Source organism: Phalacrocorax aristotelis, chromosome 14, assembly GCF_949628215.1.
Source record: "Phalacrocorax aristotelis chromosome 14, bGulAri2.1, whole genome shotgun sequence".
NCBI lineage: Eukaryota > Metazoa > Chordata > Aves > Suliformes > Phalacrocoracidae > Phalacrocorax > Phalacrocorax aristotelis.
This window is the reverse complement of record NC_134289.1, coordinates 5,127,261-5,153,919: the sequence shown is the minus strand read 5'-3', so window position 1 is coordinate 5,153,919 and position 26,659 is coordinate 5,127,261. Positions and strand designations below refer to the sequence as shown.

The following is a 26,659-nucleotide window of genomic DNA, read 5'->3' as shown; positions in this document are numbered from 1 at the left end:
ACTACAGCCCCATGCCCCGCCCGCCTCCGGAGAAACCCCGCCCCCTCGCCCCTCCCAGCTCGAACACTGGCGGGGAGAGAACCAGCGCAGCCAATGGAAGAGCGGTTCTCCGCCAGGGGGGCGGGGTGGGGCGCGCGCTTCCCGCGCGCGGGAATAGGGGTTGAAGGCACGAAGTGGTGCGCGGCTCCTCCCGCCCTGCTTGGGGGCGGGTCCCGCGGCGTGAGGGAGCCTAACGGGCTCCCGCGGGCGGGGAGGACAGGTCGCAGCCCTACCTGTCGTTTATTTACACAGCATCAAGCGCTGTTACAACCAGTGCAGTAGTATGAAGTAAAATTATATATGCTTTTTACTCACAACTGCTTATGGGTGAATCTCAGCCTGGGAGTCGAGCTTTTTCTCTGATAACAACTTGTTACATTCGGCACCGTTTACCAGACAGAGGCTTTCTGAAGCGATCCAGAAGTTTCAGGTACACGCATTTCCTTTCTTCGATTTTTTTTGGCCACAAAACCACTACTCCATCAAAGCATTCTGGATCTGAGACCATCACTTCTAGCAAAGATTGAAGGACACAGGTATTATATCTGTTCTTAATACATCAGTATGACTGTTCAGTAGTTTAAATGTCAGGAAAATGATGTATTAAGAGTTTGGTCTTGTATCTCTTTAATGTAGCCAAACATTGTGAAACAGTACAAGGCTCTAGTCCTGCAATGATGAGAGTTTCGGCCAATGGTTAGACAACCCAACAGAAGGATCAAACCTTGAATTTTAAAAGGTGAGAACATACTTAACCCCTTTTCTTTGGGATAATCTTGAAATACATGCAGTAAACTACACTTATGTTGCTTTTCATTGCAGACCCTTTAACATAAGCTTACTTGTAATTTCATAGTTATATGTCAATACTATTAAATGCTCAGTCACATAATTTGGTATGGTATTAAGAGATTACATAAATACTTTTGTACACTTGATAACCTTGTGTTCTGTAGTCTCTTATTGCCTACACACCTCATACACTAAAAAAGAAATAGCAGAATATGGTTATAAAAGTACAAAATATGCTTTAAATATATGTTTTTGAAGTTAGCTAAAATCCAAGTAGTCTGGGTAATCTATGGAGAGTCTGTGAAATCCAGAAAAATACCAAGCCTTGCTTTAGTACTGAAAGTTGCACTGAAGTGTTCAGATTATGGCTCTATTAATTCTTTCTGGCATCAGCAGTTGAGAAAAATGTTCTTAAAATTTTAAGATACATCCGTGGTCTCCATCAAGTTTGAACTGTGTCAGTTCCGGGAATTCGTTGTCAAATATTTGTTATCATGAGAGAATGAAATTTGTTCCTTCCAGTCCTGTGGCAAACAGGAAGTTAGCTGTCTATACTTATGAACAGTTAACATGCTTTATATGCAGTCATTTTTCAGGCCACAGATTTAATCAGGGAAATCTATGAGGGGAATCTACAGCTGTGTCTTCCCCAACAACTGATTCAGTAATACATACTTGTCTGCTGCTACTCCAGGCAGCAAGTTTATTCCTAAAGCTAAATCTGAGATTAAATTTACCTTACATCAGATCTAGCAAGTGTGCAGCCACAGTATGAGCTGGTTTAGTAAGGTGACACCAGTAAAATCCATTCATTTCTTTTGGTGGGTTAACCTTTCATTGGATCAGTGGAAGCACTATGGTATCTAGTCCATCTGCCCTGGATGAGGCAAAATGTCAAACAGCATCCCAGTGGTGCAGTTAAATAGCAGAATACTAAAACAGTAGAAATTAGTTGCAAGGAAAGCCATCAACTTCCTGAACTGATTTACTATGCAACCGTGCTAGCACGGTGGTAAGGGAACAGGTCAGATCCTGCCAACAGGAATGGAAAGGAGAGGGAGACTACAGGAAACCTAACGCAGACCAGCCTGAAGCATCCTGGGATCCACTCTGGGAATGCTCAGAGGACAGTCTGTCACTCGTGTCACTGAAGCAGAGATCTCTGAGCTGAACACTCAGATCCATTACATAGAATAAAAACACAGTTAAGGACCAAGCACAGAGCTCTTTTCTTTTATTCCTGTTTGAATTGAACAGATATAGTTGTTCTGAGTTGCAAACATAAAAGAAGGCTTACAAGTGCCTTGCACGCTCCTTTTTCAGGGAAGGAGGGGAGGAATTTGAAGAGTCCCAACAGAACTTTCTGCCCTGAGGTCTCCGCGCATTTAAATGAGCAACAAAAAACATCTGGAGAATATTAGTACAGAAATAAATAGAGACACTGGAATTAATTAGCAAAAAAATGGTTCAAATACATGAAACTTTCCTGTGTAATGATTGCAAACTGCAATATTGCTCATACATAAATGCCTTAGTTACAGCAGGCAAAATTTTTAGTTGTAAGGATGTGGAGATGAAGTATGGAGTTTAAAGACACTGAAGGAGTCCTAAAATGGTGAGGCTTTCTTTCCTACTTTTATGTCAAAGAGTATTGGAAGTAGGTGGGTTTAACAGAGTTTAAAATATTATCCAAGGCTACATAATTAGTTCTGCACAAAAATAATTACTTCACTGCATAGAACTATTGGTTATGAGATTATTATGATATGAATTTTTAGGACGTAAGGACAAGAACAGATATTCAGGTGCCTTCCAATTGCTGAAACAGTAAACATTAAAAAATAGTTAGAAAGCATATGATTAAGGCATAGAAATGAGCTTGGCTGGAACCTAATTTTGTACTTTTTACTGGCTAAAATTAGATGTTGCTTGTTCAGTACACTGAAAATACTGAAGAGAGAGACAAGAAAAAACAAGGGAATAAAGACCTCGGTAGCTCAAAATGAAACCAAACCCAGTATTCATAGGGCTGTCACTGGAGAGAGGATTTACCATTAAGTCCCATGTTTCCATTGTGGTAGCCAGATACTCTAAGCAAATTCTATGTTTTAACTGACTAAGAAATACCTGAACAAGCTTTCCAGAAAAAAAAGTTAGAAATGGCTACTAAAAAAAGAAAAACCTAGGCACTCCAATCTCCTCCCATCTAGCCCCTGGACAAAAGTATTTTTCTTTCATAGACCTTGCTCAAAAGTAGTAAAATACTTCCAAATTTTAAATTTTTCATATACTTTGATTTTATTTTGAAAAACTAATCCTGAAAACACAGCACGGTTTCATCCAGTAGGTCTATTTTTCACATTCAATATCCTACTCAATTATTTAGGGGACACTTTTTGCTGCTCTTTTCCTCTCAAGAGTGAATATGCTGGATTCTGCCTTATTCTGCCTAAGAACTGCTTAACTTTTCATGACATGGTTCAAACCTATTTGAGTTCCTCAAATATATCACTTTTAGTACAATTAAGATGTAAAACTCTAAATTTAAACATGCTTAACAGTATTCACGTGGCAAAGAACTGGCACCTGAAGAGATGCTTATTTGCTCACACAGTAAAACAACAGAGGAAAGAAAAATGGCACATCTCTTTTTTTTTTTTAATACAGTGGATTTAGCTCTCCCAAAAGGACTTTTAAAAATGAAGGTTCACTGGGATATTGGTTAGTTTTCTTTTTAGTGGAACTAAACATCAGAAGAAAAATCTTATTTGTTGTCTCTTAATTAAGAATGACAGTGTTACACAGATTTACCTACAAGGGCAAACATACAGATAATTCCAGAAACATGCATTCTTTCTGGCTGCAACACATACAAATCACACAAAGACATTAGTTCAAAATTTTTAATAAAATAAATTCAAATACATCTCATTCTCTGTCCATAGCTACATTGTCAAATATCAAAGAAATACATCCTTTAAAGAAACTGGAAAAAAAATGGAGCCACAAAATTTAGTATTGAATATATAACTCAAAGTCAAGTTTGTCAAATTTGTCAAAATTAAGCAAATCGATCTTACCATTCACCACATAACATGACCATTACCAATTCGTAAAAGACACTGCTAAAATATTTACAATAAATAAATAACTTACATCACTTAAAGTAAATGCTTTACAGTTTCCTGAATCAAGTAAGTAAAATCAAGAGTACCAATGCAAACCATGTATAAACAAATCTGGAAAATCATTCCCTCTACAAAAGGAATTGTAGGAGGGAAAAACACATGTAATAGTCTATTGCATACCATACTTGAGAAACAGTACACGTACACATCTACAGACTCCAATACGATCTTCATTTTCTTTTCTTGAGCGAGAGGTTGAATATGGTCCATATGCCTAAACAAGTAAATGCAGCAGCATGCAGTCTTGTCTGTCACCCGGTTTTAAGGTAGGGACAAACCTGTTTACACAAGCTAGTACTGAAAAGTACGTAAAATACTCAGCCTTCAATAAACTGAACCAAGAACATTCAGCTCCACCGAAAAGGCAGAGAAATGCCTTGTAAGATTAGGCCGATGCTAACTGCCTGAAGCAGATACTTTCTAGCACTTGTCATTGTTCCCCCTGGTTTTATTTGTGTAGATACAGCATTTTTTAGAATAGAACATATGCCAGGAAACTGGTTTCCAACTTGCAAGATTCCTAATAATGTTCAATACATCTTGTCTTTATTTATTGAAATGGTTGAAGAGACTTTCATATATACCAATCTGAAGATACATGCATTGTTCTTGCATACAGAAAACTTGTGCAATAAGAGAACGAGAAGATGCTTAAGTTGTGGCCTGCTGAGTTCAGCTTCTACAGAGCCGGCAAGTATTTGAATATGAAAATCATTGCATTTTGTTCAAATCAGTTTATTCAATTTAATTTTTGAAGAACAGATGTCTAACTACTAGCTTAAAAAGCAGTATTACCATGTGTGTAAATCCTGGAATGGTGATAAAGCTAAATAACTAACAGCTTGAAACCCACATGAAATGTGGGTGTAATTTCAAAACTGTGTAATTCTTAACATTAATCTAATGAAGCCTAGAAGATCAAGTGCAAAAAAATGTTTATAGCTAACTAATGTTTATTTTGATCTGTCTCCTGGTTTGACTCCAGGAAATTAACCACATTTTGGCAAATAAAAATGTCAGACAACAGCAGTTCCACAGTAAGAGATAGTTTTTTTGAACTTCAAGTCATTTACTCACCAATATAATTTGAGGACTGATAGTGTAGTTTTACAAGAAAGTCTTAAAAAGATAATTAGTTGAGGTGCAAGAATTGTTTCATAAGTTCATATGTGGTAAAAGCCACAGCCTGGGAAGGAATACAACGAATATAATTTAGAGATAAACCACGGTATAATCCTCTTCGTATTCCATGTTGCTGATACACATATTTCAGTGTCTGCACCATCGTACTGAAAAAATCAGAACCATTAAAAAATAATAATCATTACTGGATACACATATTCAATAGTCAAAATACCTTTCTTCAAATATAAGACACTTGTTTTACTTGATTCTTAAGAGTTCTATATAGAAAACTCCATGCGACTCCATATAGCAAAGCATTATAGTCTTTTTAGGACTCCAAGAGTCTGAACTTCTGCAAGAAATCTGGGCACAAGGGCTGGGAACTGGAAAGAGGACAGTGCAATCCCATCTAAAGAAGTTTCAATCTGAAAATACCTGCCCGAAAAGGCACAATAAGACATTTTGCACCAGAATAGCTATGCATATTCTGTTGCCTGTCTGGCAGGAAGGAGTTGAGAAGCATGAATTCTTATAAATGTAATACAGAGTAACAGAAACGTAATTTGCCCAACGCGGCACACACTTCTTGCATGAAAGATCAGTATTTAGGGCTTGTAGGCCATTCTCTTTCTTAGAGCAGATCATCATACCTGTCCTTCCAAAGCTCTGCATATAAAATTTATGTCTAGCTCTATTCTACATCTTGCATGGGTGTAGCTTCCTCCACCATCACAGAAGCCTCATGTTTTCTCTCAAAAGAGAAATGCGAAGGCTTGTGTAAATATATAATATTTGACCTTATTAAAAGCAAAATTTACAGTATTATGCAAGGAGACAATTTTCCTCAGTACTTCTATTGAAACTGAGCAAGTGGACATTAAATGGAAAGCCCTTGAGTAAAAATCTATAAGGTGTTCAATCTTTCCAAGCTATTAAAGACATTGCTCTTTTAGAACACCCTCCATATGCCTCAAAGCTTCAAGACTTCCTACTTTTTTTATCCTCTCATCCTCTGAAGACAAATAAGTCTACTCTCCTTCGAGGCACAGCTCTCTCCAAACACGGTCACAATAATATTGTTAAATCGGGAAGCCTAGTGTCTGTAAAGGTAGCTCTTACACATGCAGAAAGTAAAACCCAAGAGCAATTAACACATTTTTATTTCAAAAGTATCTGCAGTGAAAAATAGCCAAGCAAGAAAAAAAAAAACCAACACCCATAGGCAGCTAATGAAAACAGAACAGCAACTTTCACAGTAAGCAACATCTATGTTGTTTATGAAAAGTCACTAAGCCTACTACTGTTAGTAAGATCCAATTCGCCATGCAGGAGGTTCACACTGCATCACGCTGGATTTAGAAATACAGCGTTCTACAGGATTGAAAGTAACAAAGATAAAACTGTCCTGGAATTGGATGTGGTTGAGGCAATTTGAAATTCAGAAAGTTTTTCAAGATGAGAGCTGATTTAATACTATGATTTTAAGAATATTATGGTACTTCCGCTTCTGCTGGACTGAAGCATATGACTAAAAAACCTGGAGGAACCCCAACTACATGTGGGGTATGGGACACTACTGTAAATGCAAGTAAGGTCAAATAAAACAGTATAAAGTAAAATAATCTTATGGGACAGATTCTGCACCATTAAAGCACACTTTGAAACATTTAATTTCAGTAGAAGCAAGCGGTGTCTCTCTTAGGCATCCTGCCAATATTAAAAGAAAGACATTGCAAGTTCAGTTAAAATACAGAAAAACTATGTTACTAATACAAACAGAGTATTAGTAACAAAAGCGCCACTGTGATTTCAGTTATTTTTTTTTAACCCCAGAACAATAATGGCAGCTTTTGTCTATGTGGAAGCTTTTTCATTATAAGAATTAAGAAATCAACAACGTAGTAGCTTTTTTTTTTTTTTTAACTTGAAAACTAAGAATTTAACTTGGCTCAAACATCTAAGAATTCAGTTACTACAAGTGAAAAGAAAATACTTACAGGCACTTTTCAGAGTCTGGGAGAACTGCTCCTAACTGCATTCGCCTACGAGTTACATCGAGGGGATATCTACAGAGGAGATATTTGAACAAGTAGTTCAACCAGAGTGTGATGACTATATAAAGATTGTTTAAAAAAAGAATACAAAGAAGTCCATGTGCAACCTCCAGCTCCCTTTTCAGTGAGTCAGGAATCTGACTCAGATTCTCAACACAGCTGAAAGTTCTCCAAAAAGGGAGAGCTCCTCTATACAACTAAACCCAGCAAATCAGATCTCTTAGTATATTCCATTTGGCACAAGTAAGGAAGACACATGAAGATCAGATGACAGTATAAAACAGTCTGTAAAACACTGGAGGGAAAAGACACCTGAATCAAAAATACAATTAACAGTTTAAGGATTAATAGTAAATGACAGTTGTAATGCAGCAATTTAGTGTAAAACTTATGCCATAAATCCACAAAATTAAATTATGTTATGGATAAAATAAAGTAAGGACAGCATGAGAATGGAGAAAGCAGGCAAAATAATAAAAAATTAATGCCAAATACAATATCTGAGACTTGGGGTTTTTGCTTGGTTTTTTGTGGGGTTTTTTGGTTGTTTTTTTTAATTCTGTGGCTTCACAGGTTATATTGTTTTGAAAATACATTGGAATAATAAAACTCTGCAAATTATGCTCATAGTCAAAATTTCATAGCTTACCATACAAGATTCCAACTGATTTTAGGAGATTTGTCTGAATTTCTTTAATTGACTCAATGCATATACCTTTAAAGACCCTGAAGATTAAATAGATAGTTAATAAATGAAACAACAGGAAATAACTGAATTCCAGGGTCTGATTAACCTGATGTAGAACACTTAGTAATGACTAGACTCACATAAAATCATATTCTCAGATAAAAGTTTCTTTAGAATGAACAGCTTTATAGAAGAAAACCAAAACAAACAATACCCAAACTTACGATATCGTCTGAGCTATTGCTCCAGCTATGCCACCACACAGCAGATTTACATGTGTTTTCAAAACTAAGACATCGGGATTATCTAATGAAGGCCGTCCAAGCAAGTTCGGTGCTTGAGCAAGTCCAATGCTCTTTAAGGTACCAAAGGTAAAAAATGAAAAACCTAAAAGGAAATTTAATTTTATGTACTTTCATCAAAAAGCAAGCTATTTGTCGATGCATCAACATCATAAACAAAAAGCTGCAATTACAAAATGAAACTATTTTCTAATTCCTTTAGACGTTTTTCTTAAGCAGAAAGAAATAGACAAATATTTAACTTCTACAGTAACTTCTGTCCAAATGAATTAGCGTTTATAACTAACTTAAAAGAATGCTTTAAGTAAGTTGGACTTTGGATTTTAGATTACTGGATTGCTATCAAGAGTAAGTCCTAAGATCTTTTTAACTGAAGAACATCTCTCATCTTTTAAATACGTGTGTAGTTCAGCTGAGCAGTTCTGGTGTTCCTCCATCCCACGTCACCCACTGCTTTAGCCTGTGTAAGGATTTACAGAAAAGTCACCAGGAGATGGAGCCAATAGAGAGGCTCTAAGCCTCCATCTATAGCATGCTTCCTCTCTCATGGATATACCTATTTTGAAAGAAATATCCTACATGCTTTCTTGTGGGAAAACTGGGAAGCAGAAGAGGAAGAACCACTACCTTACCTCTCTCCCTCCCAACGCCAAGTTTCAGAAAAGCTAGGCTTTGCCTATTGAAGATGCTTTAATACTCATGATCAAGTCTAGATTAAGACTGCAGAGCTGCAAATGCTTCTACTGGCCTCCCCTCTCCATGCAGTAAAAAACAGAATCCTTGATTTTAATAGAAGCCTATTAACTAAGTGTGCAGCTATATTATGTAAATTTAGTAGTGCACATAACTTACCCGCATATGGCGCCATTCCTACAACAGTTGGCATCAGCCCTCTGTAGAACCCACTAAGACCACCTTCCTTTGAAAGAAAAACACAGGTACATTTGTGGCAAGAAATACAAATGTCTTAACAAGTTATATGACTGTTCATACAGATTCACAGCAAACTGACTAGCATCATCTAGCACCAAGGAGCTAACATCAAGTTCCATTTCTTGTGCCTGAAGAATTGAGGGGACAACAGCCTGGCTCCATAGGAGATAAAGTAGTGAAAATGAAGGAGAAAAATCTACATTTACATCCAACATCATAATCTAGGAGATGTCTCTGCATTATACATATCCCTCCTCCCCAAATTTTTTCTTTAAAATTTGTTCTTGAAAAGCAACTTCTCTCTGCTGTTTTTGACCTCGCACTTACATGAGTCTTAGCTACATCTTAGCAGCCTAAGGAAGCATCCAGATCATTTTTTACATTAAAAAAATTCAATGTGCACGCAAGGAAGTCATGTTATTTTCCACCAAGCCACTATTTTCAATGCAGTGCAACATTCCTTAAAGAGCATATTTTGCTTTGACAGGACTGAAGATTAAAAGAAAAAATACCTTTGTGTAAATCATCTTGAATGCATGGATAATTCCCATGTACTTGTGTTCCCCTTTTACTTGGAACGCCAGACGAACTCTAACCATATCAAGAGGGTAAGTACAAATCACTGCTGTAATACCTTTATTAAAAACAAAAACAAAACAAGCAAACAAAACTCACCTACACCTTATCTGATTCTAGGATTATTTTGAAAATTAGAACTTCCTTTTGTGGCAGTGAATATAATAGCATATACAAATTATTTTGTTAAAGAAACACTTAAAGTCACTTATAACCAGAGGAAATAGGCACACTAACTTGAAGAATTTGTTTATACTTGGTGTTCACTGAAGCTGCACAGCTAGGCCTTGATTTTCCGAAGATTTATGGGCCTAACTCTATTCACATGAGCAATCTTCTTTAAGTCCATGGCTCATAAGCATGAGGCTAGTCAAGTGCATCAGCTTTACTGGATTGCAACCATGAAACCTAATCCTACCATATCTTTAAACAAAAAAAACCAACCAAACAAAAAAATCAAACCACCAAGTTTACATATTTATTTTCAAAGAGGTTGTGTCAGAGTTTGATGTAGTTACCAGATATGGATATGTGTATCTATCTACTGCATCTGAAAATACTAAATATATTCTAACGACATTTAAAACGAAGTCAGGTTCGTACTGATGAAGAGTACTTAACTATGTTGCATTACTGCATTTTAATAGTTCACATTACACCAGCACTTCTGTTTTGAAACTCTGACCAAAAAAGCTATTTCTAGACTAAAGATGGAAAAAAAACCCAGACACAAAACGAAAAAAACACCCAAACTTAGGATTTACCCAGTTACAAACTGCTTCAAAACTGATTAGATGCTGACCAACTTGTAATTTTGGAAACAGAACTCCAGTACAGACAACAACTTCTCTAACAGTTACATGAATAGCAAATTCTTTCCTACTGCTAGTTTTTGAAGTGAACAACTCAATTGCTGACATATTATTTGGAGGGAATAGTTAAAACTGTTTACTAGAAAAAAAGTAATTTTCTGGTGGTATACCAATGGGGGGGAAAAAAAAAGGCTGTGAAAAGGAGATTAAGAAAGCAAAAATTTTCATGATTGATGTTGTTTTCTAGCAGCTGCTCTGATTTAATTAAACATCACCCTTAAAAATTGATCATACACAAGATAAGCACACTTTTTATGGTGGCACAAAATTGCCACTTCATCTTAAGTTTTTATAGTCTCTTAATGATAACTCTTTTTGTAGGTGTATCATTTCCCCTCCTTTCCACAAGGTCAAGACAAAACCGTAAGGAGGGAAGGGGAAGCAAAAACAAAACGCACCACAACCCAACAACTCCAGCAAACAAACTCATCGTAACTTTTATGTCTGGAGAGAAAAAGAAAGCAACATTAGTAAGCTGAATGTTCTGACAGAAAATACCAGGATTAGATGGAGAGGAAAAAACCATAAAGATGACCATAAGTGAGCTATCCAAAAATCTGACACAGGTCAACCGTCAACTGAGAGTAAAGTCTGTGGTCTTCTGGATTATCCTACCAGTAATTTATTTTAGACGGCAAAAAACATCTCTTTCAGAGATTTTGGACAATTCCTCTGAACAAAGAGCAGACATCTGCAGTTGATTTCTGATGTTATCTCACCCATAGGGTTCAAAAGTTGGAAGCTGGAAAACACCAAAGCAACTTTAGGTCTGTTTTCACTGACCTACATTGTTAAATGCAATCCCTCAGACTACAGCCTTTTCCTAATGGATTGCCTGAGATGTCCAGAAATATTGTGAAATTGATTAATTCAAGCAGTTTTAAAAAAATTTTAAAAGGGGGAAAAAAAAAAGCTTTTATAGAGCTGAAGCGTTCACAGGAAAGTCATCCCACTTCAGAAAACAGACTTTATCCCCTTCTCTTCCAGTCACGCACTGATATGTATCCAGGAATATTCTCTGAACAAAGACTAGCAAACAGACCAACCAAGAGCTTGGTGAATGCACTAACTAGTAAACACAGTCCAAAAATACTATAATTGGAAAAAAAAAATCAGATGGAATTGAAAGAAACCATATGTAGTAAGGATTTAAATAGGATCTTTTTTTAAAAAAACTTAAGATCCTCTAGCCATGAATTCTGAAAAAAATGGAATTTCTAACATCAGCCACAAAATAGGCTTTCTTGAAGCAACAGGGAGAGGCATGTTACTGCTTTCGGTTCACATAAACAAAACGTCCATACAAGTTATCGAGACTTCCCTCGGGGCTCAGAAGAGATGCTATCCTTTCTGGGACCAACGGCAGCCAGCTTGGGGGCACAAAGTCATTGTGGCTAAGTCTACAAAATTACTAATCTCGTGTCTACTCCCTAAATATTATGAATTATCAGCAGTCAGACCACAGTACCTTATGGCTGATTCCCTGTCTTGAGGAAGTAGTGTCTGTGCCAAAAAATGAGAGTTGAGCCAAAAACCTCTCCCATGGTTGGTTAAATAGGACAGAATTGGAAGTATCCCAACAGTAAAGAGACACATACTGCAATTCCCAGTGTCTGATGTGAAATAATCATAATAGGGCAATGTAGCTCCTCCCTCCTTCAAGGAGCCATGTCTTCAAAAACAGCAGACTTTTTCATTGCAAATGCTGTCTCACAGGTGAAGGAAGTCAGGGAAAGACCATTCTTCACCTACCATATTGTCCCCAAGCACCACTCTTGGGGACAAGATACTGGGTTACACAGACCTTTACTGAGACTTAGCATCAATGAAGCACAACAGGACTTAGACTATTCTTGATTTGCTTCCCAAGCTTTGGGAGTTAACTATGAGATTAGCTGTACAGGGATTTATCTGTCTCCCAATTCCCCTACTATTCCTCCATTCTTAGTAATTTCCTTTCTTTTAAAATAAAAATTAAAAAAAACATGTGGAGGGAAAAAAAAGAAAAAAGTTAAATACATTTACAAAGGTCAGGTACTGCAAACATACCTGATACACAAGTTTTTATGATTTCTGGCTCGTACTCTCTGTACTTTATCAATAACTACGCAGATCAAATTAAGTACTATCAGGTGATTCATCACTATACAGTTCAAAAAGTGATAAGCACAAGTCACCCTTGAACTTCAGAAGATATACTCCTTAACTAGTATAAAGTAGATTAATTTACCAAGGAGATGTCTTCTGAACAAAACAAACTTCAGGAACTATACATACAGAGAAAGAGCTGGTGACAAAGAATATTTATCAGATAGGTTAAAGAACTGCCTGATTTACAAGTCCTAATATTTCTAGACCTCCAATATATAATTCTCTTTCTTTCTGAAGAAATAAACAGCACAGATTCTTTTAAAGTGTTGACTCAAATAGGTAACTCTTAATTACATACTATTTAAAAATGAGACAGCAGTACCCTCCTAAATTAGTACTATTTTCCAATCACTTTTAGTAAAAGTAAAAAGATAAAAAACAAAAACATGCCTTCTGTATCAGTTTCATGTAACTTGATTGTATTCTAGATAACATCTAGTCTTCTTTGACTTATTTTATTTCTAAGGTAATCAAGTGCATGGGGGAAATACAAGCTTCTATGTTTTAATTCAGATTTTTCAATTAGAAAACTAAAAAAAGATTTATCCTGTGATACAGGTGTTATTTGATAATTTTCTTTCGTAAACCCCACTAATCTCTATGATTTCTCTATCTTCTCCCCAGCCCTGTCTTTCCTTAAAAGAAGTTATACACCATTTATCTGTTAATGAGGTGTTACAGCTGGAATTTGAATCACACAAGACTCAGGAAATTCAGAGTTAAAGTTTCCACAGTAACTCTAACTTGGCCTCCTTAAATATATGCATTACAATAGGTTTTTTCTTTCCTCTCACTCCACTACCCCCATCCTCATTGCCTTGTTTTTCTCTGTGGATATGCTTTTGATCCTCTTCTTCAGTTACAGAAGATATTCAAATGTTTCCCACCTCTTTGAAGCTGATTCAGGTCTGTTGACTGCTAGTAATGTTGGAAACACTACCATAAGCAAGATTTAAGTATCAGCAGCATACAGGGAAGTGAAAGCCGACGGTTAGCTGTGTGGCTAGGTGGTGTAGAGGGGACTAAAAGAAAAGGGAAACAAGGGCTATCCATTTTAAACTGCATAACACTGATTCCAGGAAACTGTGAAGACCCCTCTCCACCAACACTGGGGTGCATGCAGCACACCATCTCCTTTAGTCATTTAAACTTGGAAGAAATAAAATAATACCCCTTATTGGAGCCAGCAACAGCCTAGGCCACAGGAGTTAAAGCAAGAAATATTCCCAATTTCTTTCAAAAGTCTTTTCTTACTTTGTTTGCAAGTCTGGAGAACTTAGAATCATAGAATGGTTTCTGTTGGAAGGGACCTTAAAGATCATCTAGTCCAACCCCCTGCCATGGGCACGGACACTGTCCACTAGACCGGGTTGCTGAAAGCCTCAACCAACCTGGCCTTGAACAGTGCCAGGGATGGGGCATCCACAGCTTCTCTAGGCAACCTATGCCAGTCCCTCACCACCCTCAGAATGAAGAATTTCTTCCGTATATCTAATCTAAATTTACCGTTTCAGCTTAAAGCCATCACCCCTTGTGCTGTCGCTACAAACCCTGGTAAAAAGTCCCTCTCCAGCTTTCTTGTAGGCCCCCTTCAGGTACTGGAAGGATGCAAAAAAGGTCTCCCCACAGCTTTCTCTTCTCCAGGCTTAACAACCCCAACTCTCTCAGCCTATCTTCATAGGAGAGATGCTCTAGCCCTCTGGTCATCTTCGTGGCCCTCCTCCAGGTCCATGCTCCAGGTCCAGCTCCAACAGGTCCATGTCCTCCTTCTGTTGGGGGCCCCAGAGCTGAACGCAGTACTGCAGATGGGGACTCACCAGAGCGGAGCAGAGGGGCAGAATCACCTCCCTCGACCTGCTGGCCACGCTTCTTTTGATGCAGCCCAGGACACAGTTGGCCTTCTGGGCTGCAAGCGCACATCGCTGGGTCATGTTGAGCTTCTCATCAACCAATACCCCCAACTCCTTCTCCTCAGGGCTGCTTTCAATCCCTTCTCCTAGCCTGTACTTGTGCTTGGGATTGCCCTGACTCAGGTGCAGGACCTTGCATTTGGCCTTGTTGAACCTCATCAGGTTCACATGGGCCTATCTCTCAAGCTTTTCCAGGTCCCTCTGGATGGCATCCCTTCCCTCAACCACACTGCACAGCTTGGTGTCATCAGCAAACTTGCTGAGGGTGCACTCAATCCCACTGTTCATGTTGCCGACGATGTTGTTAAATGGCGCTGGTCCCAATACCGGCCCCTGAGGAATGCGACTTGTCACTGGTCTCCACTTGGACATTTCAGCCATTGACCGCAACTCTCGAGTGTGACCATCCAGCCAATTCCTTATCCACCAAGTGGTCCATCCATCAAATCCACGTATCAGATTTCAAACTCTACACTCTTAGCGCCTCCCTCCACCCCTATATCTTCTTGGCATAGCCTATAAACCCTCCCCTCTTATTTATCTAATGAATATCCCAAAAAGCAGTTAATACCACCTACTAAACAACTAGTAAGACACTCACATGCGATACTATTACTATAACTGACTGCTATATTCATTTCACTGCACACCTAAGCCTAACTCATCTACTCAGTTTTGCGGTTATCAATACCAGACTAGGAAGTATATTGTATTTAAATGCACCACACAAAGCATTTAATTTGATTGTGGTTTCCAGATGGTACTGTATATTAATTTTATTTCTGTTACTCTAACCACACAAAACAGATTTAACCAGTAAGGTGCTTAAAACTATGGCAGGTGCTATTAATCTATCTACGCAAAGAATTCCAGCATGTGCAACACTGACAGAGTTGAGCTGATTATTCAGTGTTTTCACAGTGCCTCGCAAGTCAGGTTCCAGGTCTCTGACAAGGCTCGTGAAAAAGTTAATAATAAGCTTTTGGGGGAAAAAAAAACAAACTAAAAATTAATTTAAGTGTTCTATAGAATAGTTAAAGCTGGGGGGAAAGGGAAGGGGGGAAATCTATGGGGGTTTTTTCCACTTCTTTCAGACAAAAGCCAGTCAAGTTCTGGAACATATCTTGCCAAATGGGTTTTGCTAGTTTTTAGGATCTTTGAATTGTTTGATTTCATTGTCTTTCCTTTTCATCTGATGGCATGCAAAGCCAAAATACTTTCACAAGGTCTTCCTAGTTTTACTAAAGGTAGTATTAACACCAGTATTTTTATTCCAAAAGAAGCTAAATATTCATGTCACAAATATTTCAGGACTGTCACTGAACAGTATTAAGCCTGTTTTACAAAGTACAAGCACATGAAGAACCACCTTGATTAAAAATCAGTCCACTATTACTTACCTTACCCTGTTTTTTTTCTTAGCTACTTTTGGCTGAATGACTAGCAAGAGGAAAATAGAAATGTATAATCATACTATATACTGGCAGTTTACAAGCGAGATTTTCTACTGCTATTGCACTAATTGTTAAATGATGTTTTTTAACATTCACATGTACGCTCTAAAGAGTATCCTGACATTCCTTCATTGGATGTTGAAAAGTATAGATGTTTCTGGCAAATCCAAAGAATCCACCCATTTAAGGAGCTGCAGTTCTCTCTCTCTCTCTGAGGACTCATATTCAACCTAGCAGCAATGGCAGACAGGCTCATGAACCAATTCTACTAAAACCTGCATCCTTCTACTTCATCTTGATGACGCTGGATTTTTCGTTTTTTAGAAGCCCTAATAAACACTATAAAAACTGTGCTTTACAACACAGCACAGAATTCTGTGCTTGAACAAATATGTTTTAAAGAATACTCTTAGACAAACCATTTTCCATTCGGTAACTATTTGTTACATTAACCATTTACTAGTATTTTTGCTGAACACAAATTTGCAACACTTTGGCCTGAAAACACATCAAATCATCCTCTGAACAAATATTAGCTTTTCAGCAAACGGGATGTCTGAAATCCAAGTACAAAACTATACCTGCCATGGATCCAGCCATTAATCGATGCACATGCCCTGAAATCCCAAGTTGCTTCTTTATTACCTACAAAATACGGAACATTTACAATAGTTGTATATCAGAAAATACAAGGAATTACATCACACAGTTTATTAGCACATTAATGCAAACTCTGTAGCTGTTTCCAAGAAGTTTACAACACTACAAATTCAAACCAGAGCGCTTAATTACTGTGAAAAGAATTTTCTGAACATTGCTGTTAACAATTTCTTATTAAAAACAGGAGTGCCAAAATTCTGCTAACAAGGCAGAACGATTAGTTGACAGTATTTGTACTGTTTACTTCAGAAACTAGATTAATTGTTTATTTAGTTATCTTTAACATGTGTCAACCAAGGCAAACTGAATGCTATCCTTGTTGCATGATAGAGAGCAAAGGACACTGAGCAAAGTTGAAAAGTGACATATTTGAGAAGAGTAAATTTTTCTCCCATGCACAGCATGTGAAACGTACCACTATAAAGGCATTTTTAAGACTTTAACTGGATTTAAATAAAAAAAAAAGAAAAAAAGGAGACTAGTGAGAACTCAGACAAGCATTTGAGAGCAAGAACTTCCTAAGTTACATTATATCCTGGAAGGAAGTTAGAAATTAGTTGCCAGGCTTTTATCAAATAACTGAGACTATTTAAGAAGCAGCTTCTGCTATAAAGAAGATCATTTCATTATCCCCCTTCTTTAAGAATTGGGGTTTTTTCCTTTTACACATTCCTGCAAAACATCTTGAATATTTGTTGTCAATTAATAGATTAAAAAACATGCTACGATGCTAAATTGTTTCTTGAAATTTGCAGATTCATAAATCATTTCATTATAAAGCATGGCATGCAGTCTTTTATTCAACACAACATAAACCAAGCATCGATCGACAGCATTTACGATTATATCGCAAAAACAGAACATACAAAATTCATTACAGTTACTTCTTTGTATCAATCTTCGGAAATTTGCTCTTTTGGGAAGGGAATCACAATTTCAATCTCACTTTCTTCAATTTACTTCACTGGGTACTAAATGTGACCTTTCAAACACAGAATTCCTCATCATTAACAGTAAAATTGTATTTTTCACCACATACAAGCAATGTTTAAAAACACGTTCACACTAACACCTGACCTCCAAAAGACGTTGCAGGGATTTGTTATGTATTTATTGTGAAAGAGTAAACACGTAGGAGCAGAAAGGAATCCACAAATCCTGCGGGACCCTGAAATGAGCATTTTATCTTTCAGGTAATTTTTATCTAGAGCCTGATGTAGTCATTTGTCAGCTCAAATGTAACAGTCAATCCAGACAGACTTTCAAGTTTAAATTATTCCATCCATTCAAGTACTAAGAATCCCAACACAACAAAATAAAGAGGTTCCAGTTCACATTTTGTTCCTACATTATTCTCAAAGGGCTACCTTACAGCAATTCAAGCAGCAGCACACATTAGATGACCTTTTTCTTTCATTAAAAAAAAAAAAAAGTATTATTCTCAGCAGTACAAAGGTATTAAAAAATCAGTGGGAATTTTTTTCCTTGAGCAACACTGCAAACAGTTTCACTGTTGCCCTGACATTTTTAATGAGTAGATTTGGATAAAATCAAGCAACCTTAGAAAAGACATGCAGCTAATTAATAAGACACAAAAGTTTCAGTGTTAGTTTCCATCGCCTAAAGAATCTGTATTCATTGTAGGCAGAAAAAAAGAAAAGGACAACAAAATAAATTCAACTACCTTTTTATATTGGTCAAATGCCATAAACTGAATTGCGCCATATGGAAAGATTCTAATCATCATTGCCCCGTTTCCTTTATACAGCCCAAGGTAACCTTCCTTTTTGGGGACAGCACACAATGTAGAAAACACTCCTGCCAGCAATACAAAAAGAAGTATTGAACAATTACACTGGGGGAGGGAGGAAAAAAAATAAATCAAGCAAATATTACTGACAATAAGAAAGTACACACAGAACTGAGGCCAGATCATGTTGCTCATGTAACTATGGAGCGTGGGAAATCCACTTTCAATGCCCAAACACTACCAGAAGGAGGAGGTTTAGGGTTAAGTTTTATCAGCTTTCCCACCTCCCAGACTCAGCGACCCTCTTTCTGAATTCATGCATTTTAGACCCCATGACTTGCTGGGACTGCAAGTAATACCCTTGCAGACAATACCATCCAGCCACCGAAGCTAATATTAGCAACAGAAGGAAGGAAACTGGTTGACTTGCAATTCAGTCAATTCAAAATAAATAAATAAATACATAAAAATCTAAAACCATGGGAAAACAATATAATATTGGTATATGCTAAATTCCAGATTAAACGTCATCACTGAGGAAATGAAGTAAACAAGGTCAAGACTCTCATTACTTACAACTTAAACATCTCACACTTCCTGTCCCAGAGGTCTTGCAACAATAAGCAATCCTATTCCCTTTTAATAGGTGGGAAATAATGCAAGATCACATAAAGTCTGGGCAAAACCTACAGTTCTATTATAAACATGTTATTAGTTACACACAATTACTATCAAATTGCCTTTTTATTTTTTTTTTTCCTAAAGGAAAAAACTAACAGTTAAACAGTTTTCATTCATATGCAACTACTTAATGTAAGAGCTGAACATTAAAAAAGGCTTACACATTTATTTTACTTTCAGGCAGAAAAAAAAAGTAGTTGACAAACTTTCACTTGAAGTTTAAATAAAACAAGTATTAATTAGTTTCTGAGGTTCTAAGAATACAATATTAAATGTATTTTTAAGAGTCATACTTTTTACACACCTCTGAAAACACTTATGCCATGATTAGAATTTCTCTCTACCCTGCAATGATGAGTTACTCTTCTTATTTCTTAAAACACATGCTCTGAGATCCATGTGGCGTGAACTCCACAGAGCAAGGGCAGTAAAAGCATTCAGTGAGGACTCTGATGAACCAATCCATCAGGTCTCTGCACTTACAGGTATCCCATCCGCATCATTTTCTTTTTTGCCTACGTGTAACAAGGCCACACATTCAAGTCAGACACATTTCTAATAATGAGAATCATATCTAACATCCTAAATAGGGAGGAATATAAGCTTTTATGTGCCAATTATGGCACAGTGCAAAGCAAACAGGATTTAAACTATCAGTCAAATCAAGCCTTCAATCCTTAGACTGCAGATTTGTGTGCATGCTTATGTGACTGTATCACCAAACGCCATGTTACTTCTGCTTCCCTTTTTGGTACAGCGAAGTGAATATATAGCCCTCAAAGTTTGTTTCAAGATTTATTTTCCCAGCCTACAAAAAAAATAATTACCTTTAGTCTCTAGTTAAAAATTCCAAAGTTTCATTACACATAAACTTAACCAACTCAAAATTACTCTTCTTCTTGATAACTGCAACACACTTAAATTTCAGAACATAAGTTATGACATATTTCAAGAACGTATGACATAAAATATCTCAAGTACTGCGCACAAGAGGGCACTGTTACAGCCCCACAGAGAATGGTTCTGAAGATGCTGACAACTGAGTTTGTTCTCTCACTGTGATACAACACAGATGCCCAAAACAGATCATCCGCACCTTAGGCCAAGCACAAATCCAGGCCTAGCTTCAGTTCCTATCAACCACGCTGCTGTCTACGAGCGTGAGCGTACACGAGTCTTACAGGACTTGGCAGTCACTGTCTTGTAATCACCAGCCCCTGTGGGGGCTACCAAGCTCTGAAAAGCACCGATTCCCGCCGTCCCTGGAAACTGGCAATCCCTGCAGCAGGCTGCAGCCCTTACCAGCGGTGAGGGTTTTTACGTAAATGATCCAAGCTTTGAACCTCTGACTACCTGTCTCCTGCTGGCTTCAGTAAGGGGAAGACCAAGCCGAGCTCTTCCATACCTTATTGAGGATTATTCTGATGTCTCAATCTCTAACGCATCGACCCATGCCGCAACTTACTCGTATGGAGTGTTGTTTTTCTTTTCAAACACACATGAAACACGGCACAGAGACTGACCAGACGGATACGACCTTCTGCACGATTAGCACCTTTTTTTATCAGGCACGTCACTGAATAAAATCAACATACCCAAACCATACACATTGCATTTAAATCCAAAAATGAGACACGCAGCAGCCATCTTACCTAGATGTTTGTAATGGTGGTTATGAGCCTGCAGCAAAATCTTTACTCGATCCAGTGGTGCAGTAGTTGTTTTGGCACAACATCCTGCAACACCTTTCCAAGAGAGGAAAAAGGAAAAGTGATGGGATACAAAAGTTCTTTAGGTCAGCAGATACATAAGAGATTTTTTCTAACGTATTTTTAAATGGAATAGGGGAGAAGCTCGGTTAGGGACTGGAAAAAGGCTCTATCGCAAGTATGTTCCAAAACCCTCAAAGCCTTAGTGAAATGGATAAGCCGCTTTTCCCTGATTACAAACACCCAGGCCGCCGTCTCCCTCAGCTCCTGAAGTCACAGCAGCAGCTTTCCCAGAAAGTTACTCTGGAGCTTTCCGTCCCGCTTCTCCCTTCCCTTCGGCGGAGAACTTCCCTAGCCGCTCTCCCAGGGGAGCGGGCTGCGCGTCCGCCGTGTGCCCCGCGCTGCTCGGGAGCCAGACCCCCCAGCCGGCGCGGCCGGACCCCAAAGCTTCAATTAAGCAGAACATCGTCTACCCCCTGGCGAACCAGCCAGCTGGGGCAACACCTTCCAGGAAGAATAAACAGGCTTTTTCTCTAGGAGGTTCATAACGTGGGGTTGCGTTTGCTAGGCTACCCCCCGCCTTCGCACCCCCTTCATCTTCCCAACAGTTTCGGGACACGGGTAACCCGCCTTCCCCCAGCACCCCAACGGGGTTCAGGCTCTTTGAGCGTTTAACTGGCGACTCCGCGGGGCTCTCCGCCAGCCCTGACACACGTGCGGGACACCTGCGTTAGCACTGCGGGGAAATAAAGGGAGAAAAAAGGGACGGCGAGCCCCTGGGGAGGATACCCGCGGCAGCAGACTGGCCGGGGATACCTACACGGAAACCACCTCCTCTGCCGCGCCGTCCCCGCGGCCCGGCCCGGCTCCCCCGGCAAAGCCCGGCCTCAGCCCGCCCAGCGCGGGCACGGCAGGCCGGGGGGGGCCGCCCCGGACACCCACCTCCGGCGATGAAAGAGCGCAGCCAGTAGAAGTCGTGTCGCGCCGCGCCCGCGGGCAGCGCGGCGCCGGGCCCCGCCGCCGCCGGGGAAGCCATGGGGCAGGGCAGGGCGGGACGAGGCAGGCGGCGGCGGCTCCCTCCGGCGAACGGGCGGGCAGCGCCTGGTGCCGGCCGGCGGCCCCGCCGCGGCGCAGGGGCGGAGCTGGGGGCGGCCCCGCCGGGACAGGGCCGGGCCGCGGCGCCTGCAGATCGCGTCAGAGCCGGGCCCGGCCCCGGAGGCTGCGGGAACGCGGGTAAGGCCCGGCTTAACCCGCCCGCAGCCGCCGCGTCTCACCCCTTGCTTGGTCCCGAACAGGCCGGCCCGCGGGGCGCCGCGGAGCGGGCGGCTGAGCGGAGCCTCCCCGCTGGCGGCGAGAGCTGTTAGTGCCGCCCCGGACCGCCTCCTGCCCTCCGAAACGGTCTTCGGTGCCCTGTCCCAGCACATAGGTATTTTCAGACCTGTAGGTGCACGCAACCACAACCTAAAGAGCTTTCATTAGACCATACAGTAAAGTGCATGGAATTTTTTAAGCGTTTAAATAGCTGCTTGAAGTTCGTGCTAGAACATAATTCTTTCGTCTACAAGTATAGTTTCGTATCTGCAAAAAAAAAAAAGTATTTTTATTCATATTCGAGTTTCAAAATGCATCAGAAAGGGAAGAAGATACTACAAAAAACCAGTTTTTTAGAATGAGGAAGGTCAAACCCAGCACCATCTCTGCAGCCATCAACACTTTTTTTTTTCTTCCCCCAGATTTTTAGGGTTTTATGCAACGTCTTTGTTGAATATAGTGAATAGGGCTTTCCAGGAGGCACTTAGTTAAACACTTACCCTCAAACTTGAAAACAAAAAATCACAACCCACACTCTGGATGCTGGTGCATGGTATAAGGAAGGAGAACAAACATGATGCCTGGTGGGAATGTTAATGCTGTCAGCTTTTCTCTCAGTTTTCTGCATTACTGATAGATTTCTCATATACTTTTTGCCCCATACATCTTGACCTGAATTTCAAGTATTTCATATACCAAAATTCCTCCCCCCCTTTTATTTTTTTCTTGAAGGTCAGTCTTCTACTATGAAGAAAACACCCAAACAGATCTCAGTGCTTGCACAAGTAAAATGATCCTATTTCCAAACAAATTTGCTCGAACATTTTTTCTTCCTGCATGTGTCAAACTGCATTCAACAGAAATTACTAATTTTTTCCTTTAATAGGTTACACTCCTTAAAATTCAGTTTGCTTCAGCGCTAGGAAAACTTTTATTTTGCTCTGTTTGATCATTATGTCATTTGTATATTTGGGAAATGGCTGTTACAATACGCATTTTTTCCAATAATAAAAAAATACATAGCAAATGTGGACAGTTTTCTTCCAGAAAATATGGAGTAAGTCCCTTATAGCACATAACTCTCAAGCCTTTTTGCAGTCTTTTAATATACCTGGGAAATTCATAATTTTTGTTAAAGTCACTCTGATGTTTACATCTGTAATGGAAAAGCAACTGTTCCATGAGTTATTGAAGCAAGCTTCATAGTCACTGTTGATGTGGTTTTCCCCAGCCACTTTGCATTCTTTTGGGATTCTGCTCAGGAAAAGCCTCCCAACCACCACCACAGCAATCACACAGCTTTAAAGCTCCTACTGTAGAAACTTTGTTTACTGATTTCACACAGAAAAGTGTTGCAGCTACACTAACAGCTCAAAGTCACCTAATTTCTAGAGTTTCACCTGCAACTAGAAAAATCTGATAACTGCATAAATGGGCTGTTACTTCTTTTGGATACAGGCAAGACATTTCAGGAAGGTTCTTTGTTAGCTCTTGTAATTTAGGGAAGTGTGCACCATGAGTGCATACTGTTTAGGAAAGCAATAAGAGACTTGCATTGCAAAATTAAACAGAACATCTCATAGAGATATACTAATCACACAAAGGAATTCAGCAATGAGCTTTATGTGTATAGATTGCATTGTTTTGTTTTTTTTTTTTTAATACTTGCTGGTATAAAATGCTCTGAAGTTCTTTTTTTTTTACTAGCTTCTGTACTAGTTCATTATTTTCACCTTCAAATCTTAACATTCTCACTGCAGTCACTTCATCTTTTTACCTTGAAATGTTTATGCCCTTTACAGAATTTGTCTGGTGACTTCTCTTTTATGAACCATTCTTAAAAGTCATCAGCATTTTTAATGTCACAGGCTGTACTCATACCTGACACTATGTCATCCTTCCCTGACAGATTGATGATAAACAGGGGAAGACATTAAAGTCAAGATACTCAAGAGCAGAGCTGCTAACATGAAGAAAAATTCAAGCAGGTAGGTGGTTTTATCAATAGCTGTAATTTGTTTCTGACTTTTTTGTTGTTGAGGATGCTTGTTTTTATAAAGATGTTTCAAATATTTATCAGTTGAAATAAATTATTAAGGTTAAAGGTAGGCAAACTATTCTCATGGCAGTTGTTGCTGAAAATATTACTTTTCAGTGCTCTTAAGATGCTGATGTACATCCAGCTGTAGTTGTGAGACAGTTGTAAAATTACCCTCAAGTGTCATGCCTCTGGGCTATAAGGATCAGATGGGTTGGGCTTTTTTTTTTCCTTCCACTTTATACTTACTTCTAGTCTTTAGTAGTTAGTGATCTGAAGTAACACCCAAATAGTTGTCAGTTCATTTGCCCAAACCATACCCAAAACCACCAAAAGCACAGAACTTTTCACATGAGACCCAGGAATTTGAGGATTTTTTTTCTTTCTTCTGCAAGAGGGATTATAGCTTGCAGAACAGAAATACTGAGCAAATCTCAATTCCTTGCCAGTGTGGCATCTTGAGCTCTCTTTGTCAGCAAGCAGACAGGACAGCGCTGCTTCCAGAGGTGGTACGAGCTAGGAGCCAAGGGTGACCACAGCATGGGTAGTATCCTCACCGACAGGGCGCAGTCCTGCAGCAAGACAGAGCTGGGTGCTAGAAACAGGCTCCATCAACAAGTCACAGCAAGGGCACAAAGCAAGTCCAGGGTCCATCTAGAGAGGCAAGCCAGGAACAGTAGAAGGTAAAGGCCCAAAACAAGCCTGGAAGAAAGTCTAAGGTTCATCTAGTAGCCAGCTTCACACAAGAAACAACACCAGAAACAGAACTCAAAACAAGCACACCTATAATATAGCTTAGCCAAGGAGTGATTAGCTGGCCAGGCCTGAGCTTAAATGGAGCTCCCAGCCCATGGACCAGGTGTGTGGGTGGAGGCCCCAGGTGAGGCTACTCAGGGACATTAACACCTGTTGGCACCCTCAGGACCCTGACAGTCCCTACCCACAGTTTGTCAGTGATGTCTTTAAGGAACAGAAATATTTGATTCTCCAAAGTCATTGGGTCTGCAAATACAGTCATGCCAAGTTTCTCTAGCTAAGCAGGCCTCTTCCTTCCTTTCTTTCAGGTGCAGGAAAGAGGTGTGCACTTCATGCCCTCTGCTATCACATGGCTTACCACATGCACTTAGAGCACCCAAAAATGCCGGGTCAGTGCACGCAAAATTAGCCATGTTTTTCCAGGTGTAGTGTTTACTGGCCAGGCACAACACAATAATTCTGCATTCGTGCTTTATATTCCTCATGCACAATCATGCAGTGAAGTAAGGGCCAAGATTTCCAATAAAATCAGAAACTGGGGGCAAACTGCTGTCCACCGCAGGTCAGAAACATCTGACAGGACATACTTAGAATAAATGCAATGAGCCTGCATAACAGGCATCAGAGGATGAAATCATAGTCCCTTCTGGCCTTGCTTCATGTAAAACGGTATTAACACTTGAACTATCTGTGTTCAACACACTTACAAGTGTTAACTTATTTTCAGTGCCAATCAGGCAGGTAGATACTATCTACAGAACCAGGGCCAAGAAAGACAAAATGAGGAAGTAATTGTCAAAACCACAATTAGAATTCAAGAGTTTCTGTCTTAAACTCATGTTGTTCGAGACTTTTCTCTTTCAGCTACTGCCAACTAACAATGCAGTGGGTGATTTATCTGATCATCTGTACTACAAATACAAGGGCATTAGCAGTGGTTGGCTTGTGTTCAGCTGGGTTCTCAGGCACAGCACCACACCAGTGCAGCTGTGGTGGGTTGGCTCTGGCTGGATGCCAGGTGCCCACCAAAGCCACTCTGTGAACTCCCCCTCCTCAGCTGGACAGGGGAGAGAATATATAGCGAAAGGCTCGTAGGAGAGATAATGAAAGGCCAGGGAGAGATCACTCACCAATTACCATCACAGGCAAAAGAGACTTGACTTGTGGAAATTAGTTTAATTTATTACCAATCAAATCAGAGTAGGGTAATGAGAAAAAAATAAAAGTTAAATCTTTAAACACTTTCCCCCAACCCCTCCCTTCTTCCCAGGCTCAATTTTACTCACTAATTCTCGACCTTCCCCCCCACAGCAGCGCAGGGAGATGGGGAATGGGGGTCGTGGTCTGTTCATCACACATTGCCTCTGCCACTCCTTCCTCCTCAGGGGGTGGCCTCCTCACACTCTTCCCCTGCTCCAGCGTGGGGTCCCCTCCCACAGGAGGCAGTTCTCCACTAACATCTCCAATGTGAGTCCTTCCCATGGGCTGCAGTACTTCATGAACTGCTCCAGCATGGGTCCCTTTAATGGGATGCAGTCCTTCAGGATCACTGTCCCAGCATGGGTCCCTTCCAAGGGGTGCAGTCCTTCAGGAACAGACTGCCCCAGTGTGGGTCCCCCGTGGGGCCACAGGTCCTGCCAGGAGCCTGCTCCAACGTGGGCTTCCAACAG

The 26,659-nt window shown here is 39.7% G+C and overlaps 2 protein-coding genes and 1 long non-coding RNA gene across 5 annotated transcripts in view; 2 read left to right on the top strand and 1 right to left on the bottom strand.

Moving 5' to 3' along the window:
* The first annotated feature begins 147 nt into the window (after positions 1-147).
* Positions 148-4,710, top strand: LOC142064417 (uncharacterized). The gene is made up of 3 exons (XR_012663097.1): positions 148-575; positions 676-778; positions 4,639-4,710. It is a non-coding gene; the product is annotated as an uncharacterized LOC142064417 (long non-coding RNA).
* SLC25A16 (solute carrier family 25 member 16) lies at positions 3,721-22,007 on the bottom strand. Of its 3 annotated transcripts, none has more exons than XM_075109364.1 (9): positions 21,827-22,007; positions 20,828-20,920; positions 18,429-18,562; positions 16,666-16,729; positions 9,634-9,755; positions 9,041-9,107; positions 8,111-8,273; positions 7,142-7,210; positions 3,721-5,308 (listed from the first exon to the last, which is right to left on the bottom strand). In XM_075109364.1, the coding sequence occupies exons 1-9, from the start codon at positions 21,918-21,920 to the stop codon at positions 5,152-5,154; spliced, it is 963 nt and encodes a 320-aa protein (XP_074965465.1). In that variant the 5' UTR covers positions 21,921-22,007; the 3' UTR covers positions 3,721-5,151. The 3 variants fall into 3 exon arrangements, with proteins under 3 accessions (XP_074965465.1, XP_074965466.1, XP_074965468.1); XM_075109365.1 differs by lacking the exon at positions 21,827-22,007 and adding an exon at positions 21,358-21,464; XM_075109367.1 differs by lacking the exons at positions 20,828-20,920; positions 21,827-22,007 and adding an exon at positions 17,611-17,726 and having other exon boundaries at positions 18,429-18,534.
* Positions 22,008-22,098: 91 nt separating this feature from the next.
* Positions 22,099-26,659, top strand: part of TET1 (tet methylcytosine dioxygenase 1) — an 80,091-nt gene continuing 75,530 nt past the window's right edge. Inside the window, exons 1-2 of the mRNA XM_075109361.1 lie at positions 22,099-22,310; positions 24,105-24,183. The gene's annotated coding sequence lies outside the window, so the exon portion shown is untranslated. The remainder of the gene's footprint in view (positions 22,311-24,104; positions 24,184-26,659) is intronic.

What these genes read in the sequence shown, in the direction of transcription:
- SLC25A16 (XM_075109364.1), bottom strand. Translation starts at nt 21,920, where the DNA reads ATGGCTTCCCCGGCGGCGGCGGGGCCCGGCGCCGCGCTGCCCGCGGGC. An exon ending in CCACCATTACAAACATCTAG is followed by an intron (nt 18,563 to 20,827) that starts GTAAGATGGCTG and finishes TATTGCTGGCAG; the next exon opens with GAGTGTTTTCTACATTGTGT. An exon ending in AGGAATGGCGCCATATGCGG is followed by an intron (nt 8,274 to 9,040) that starts GTAAGTTATGTG and finishes ATTTCCTTTTAG; the next exon opens with GTTTTTCATTTTTTACCTTT.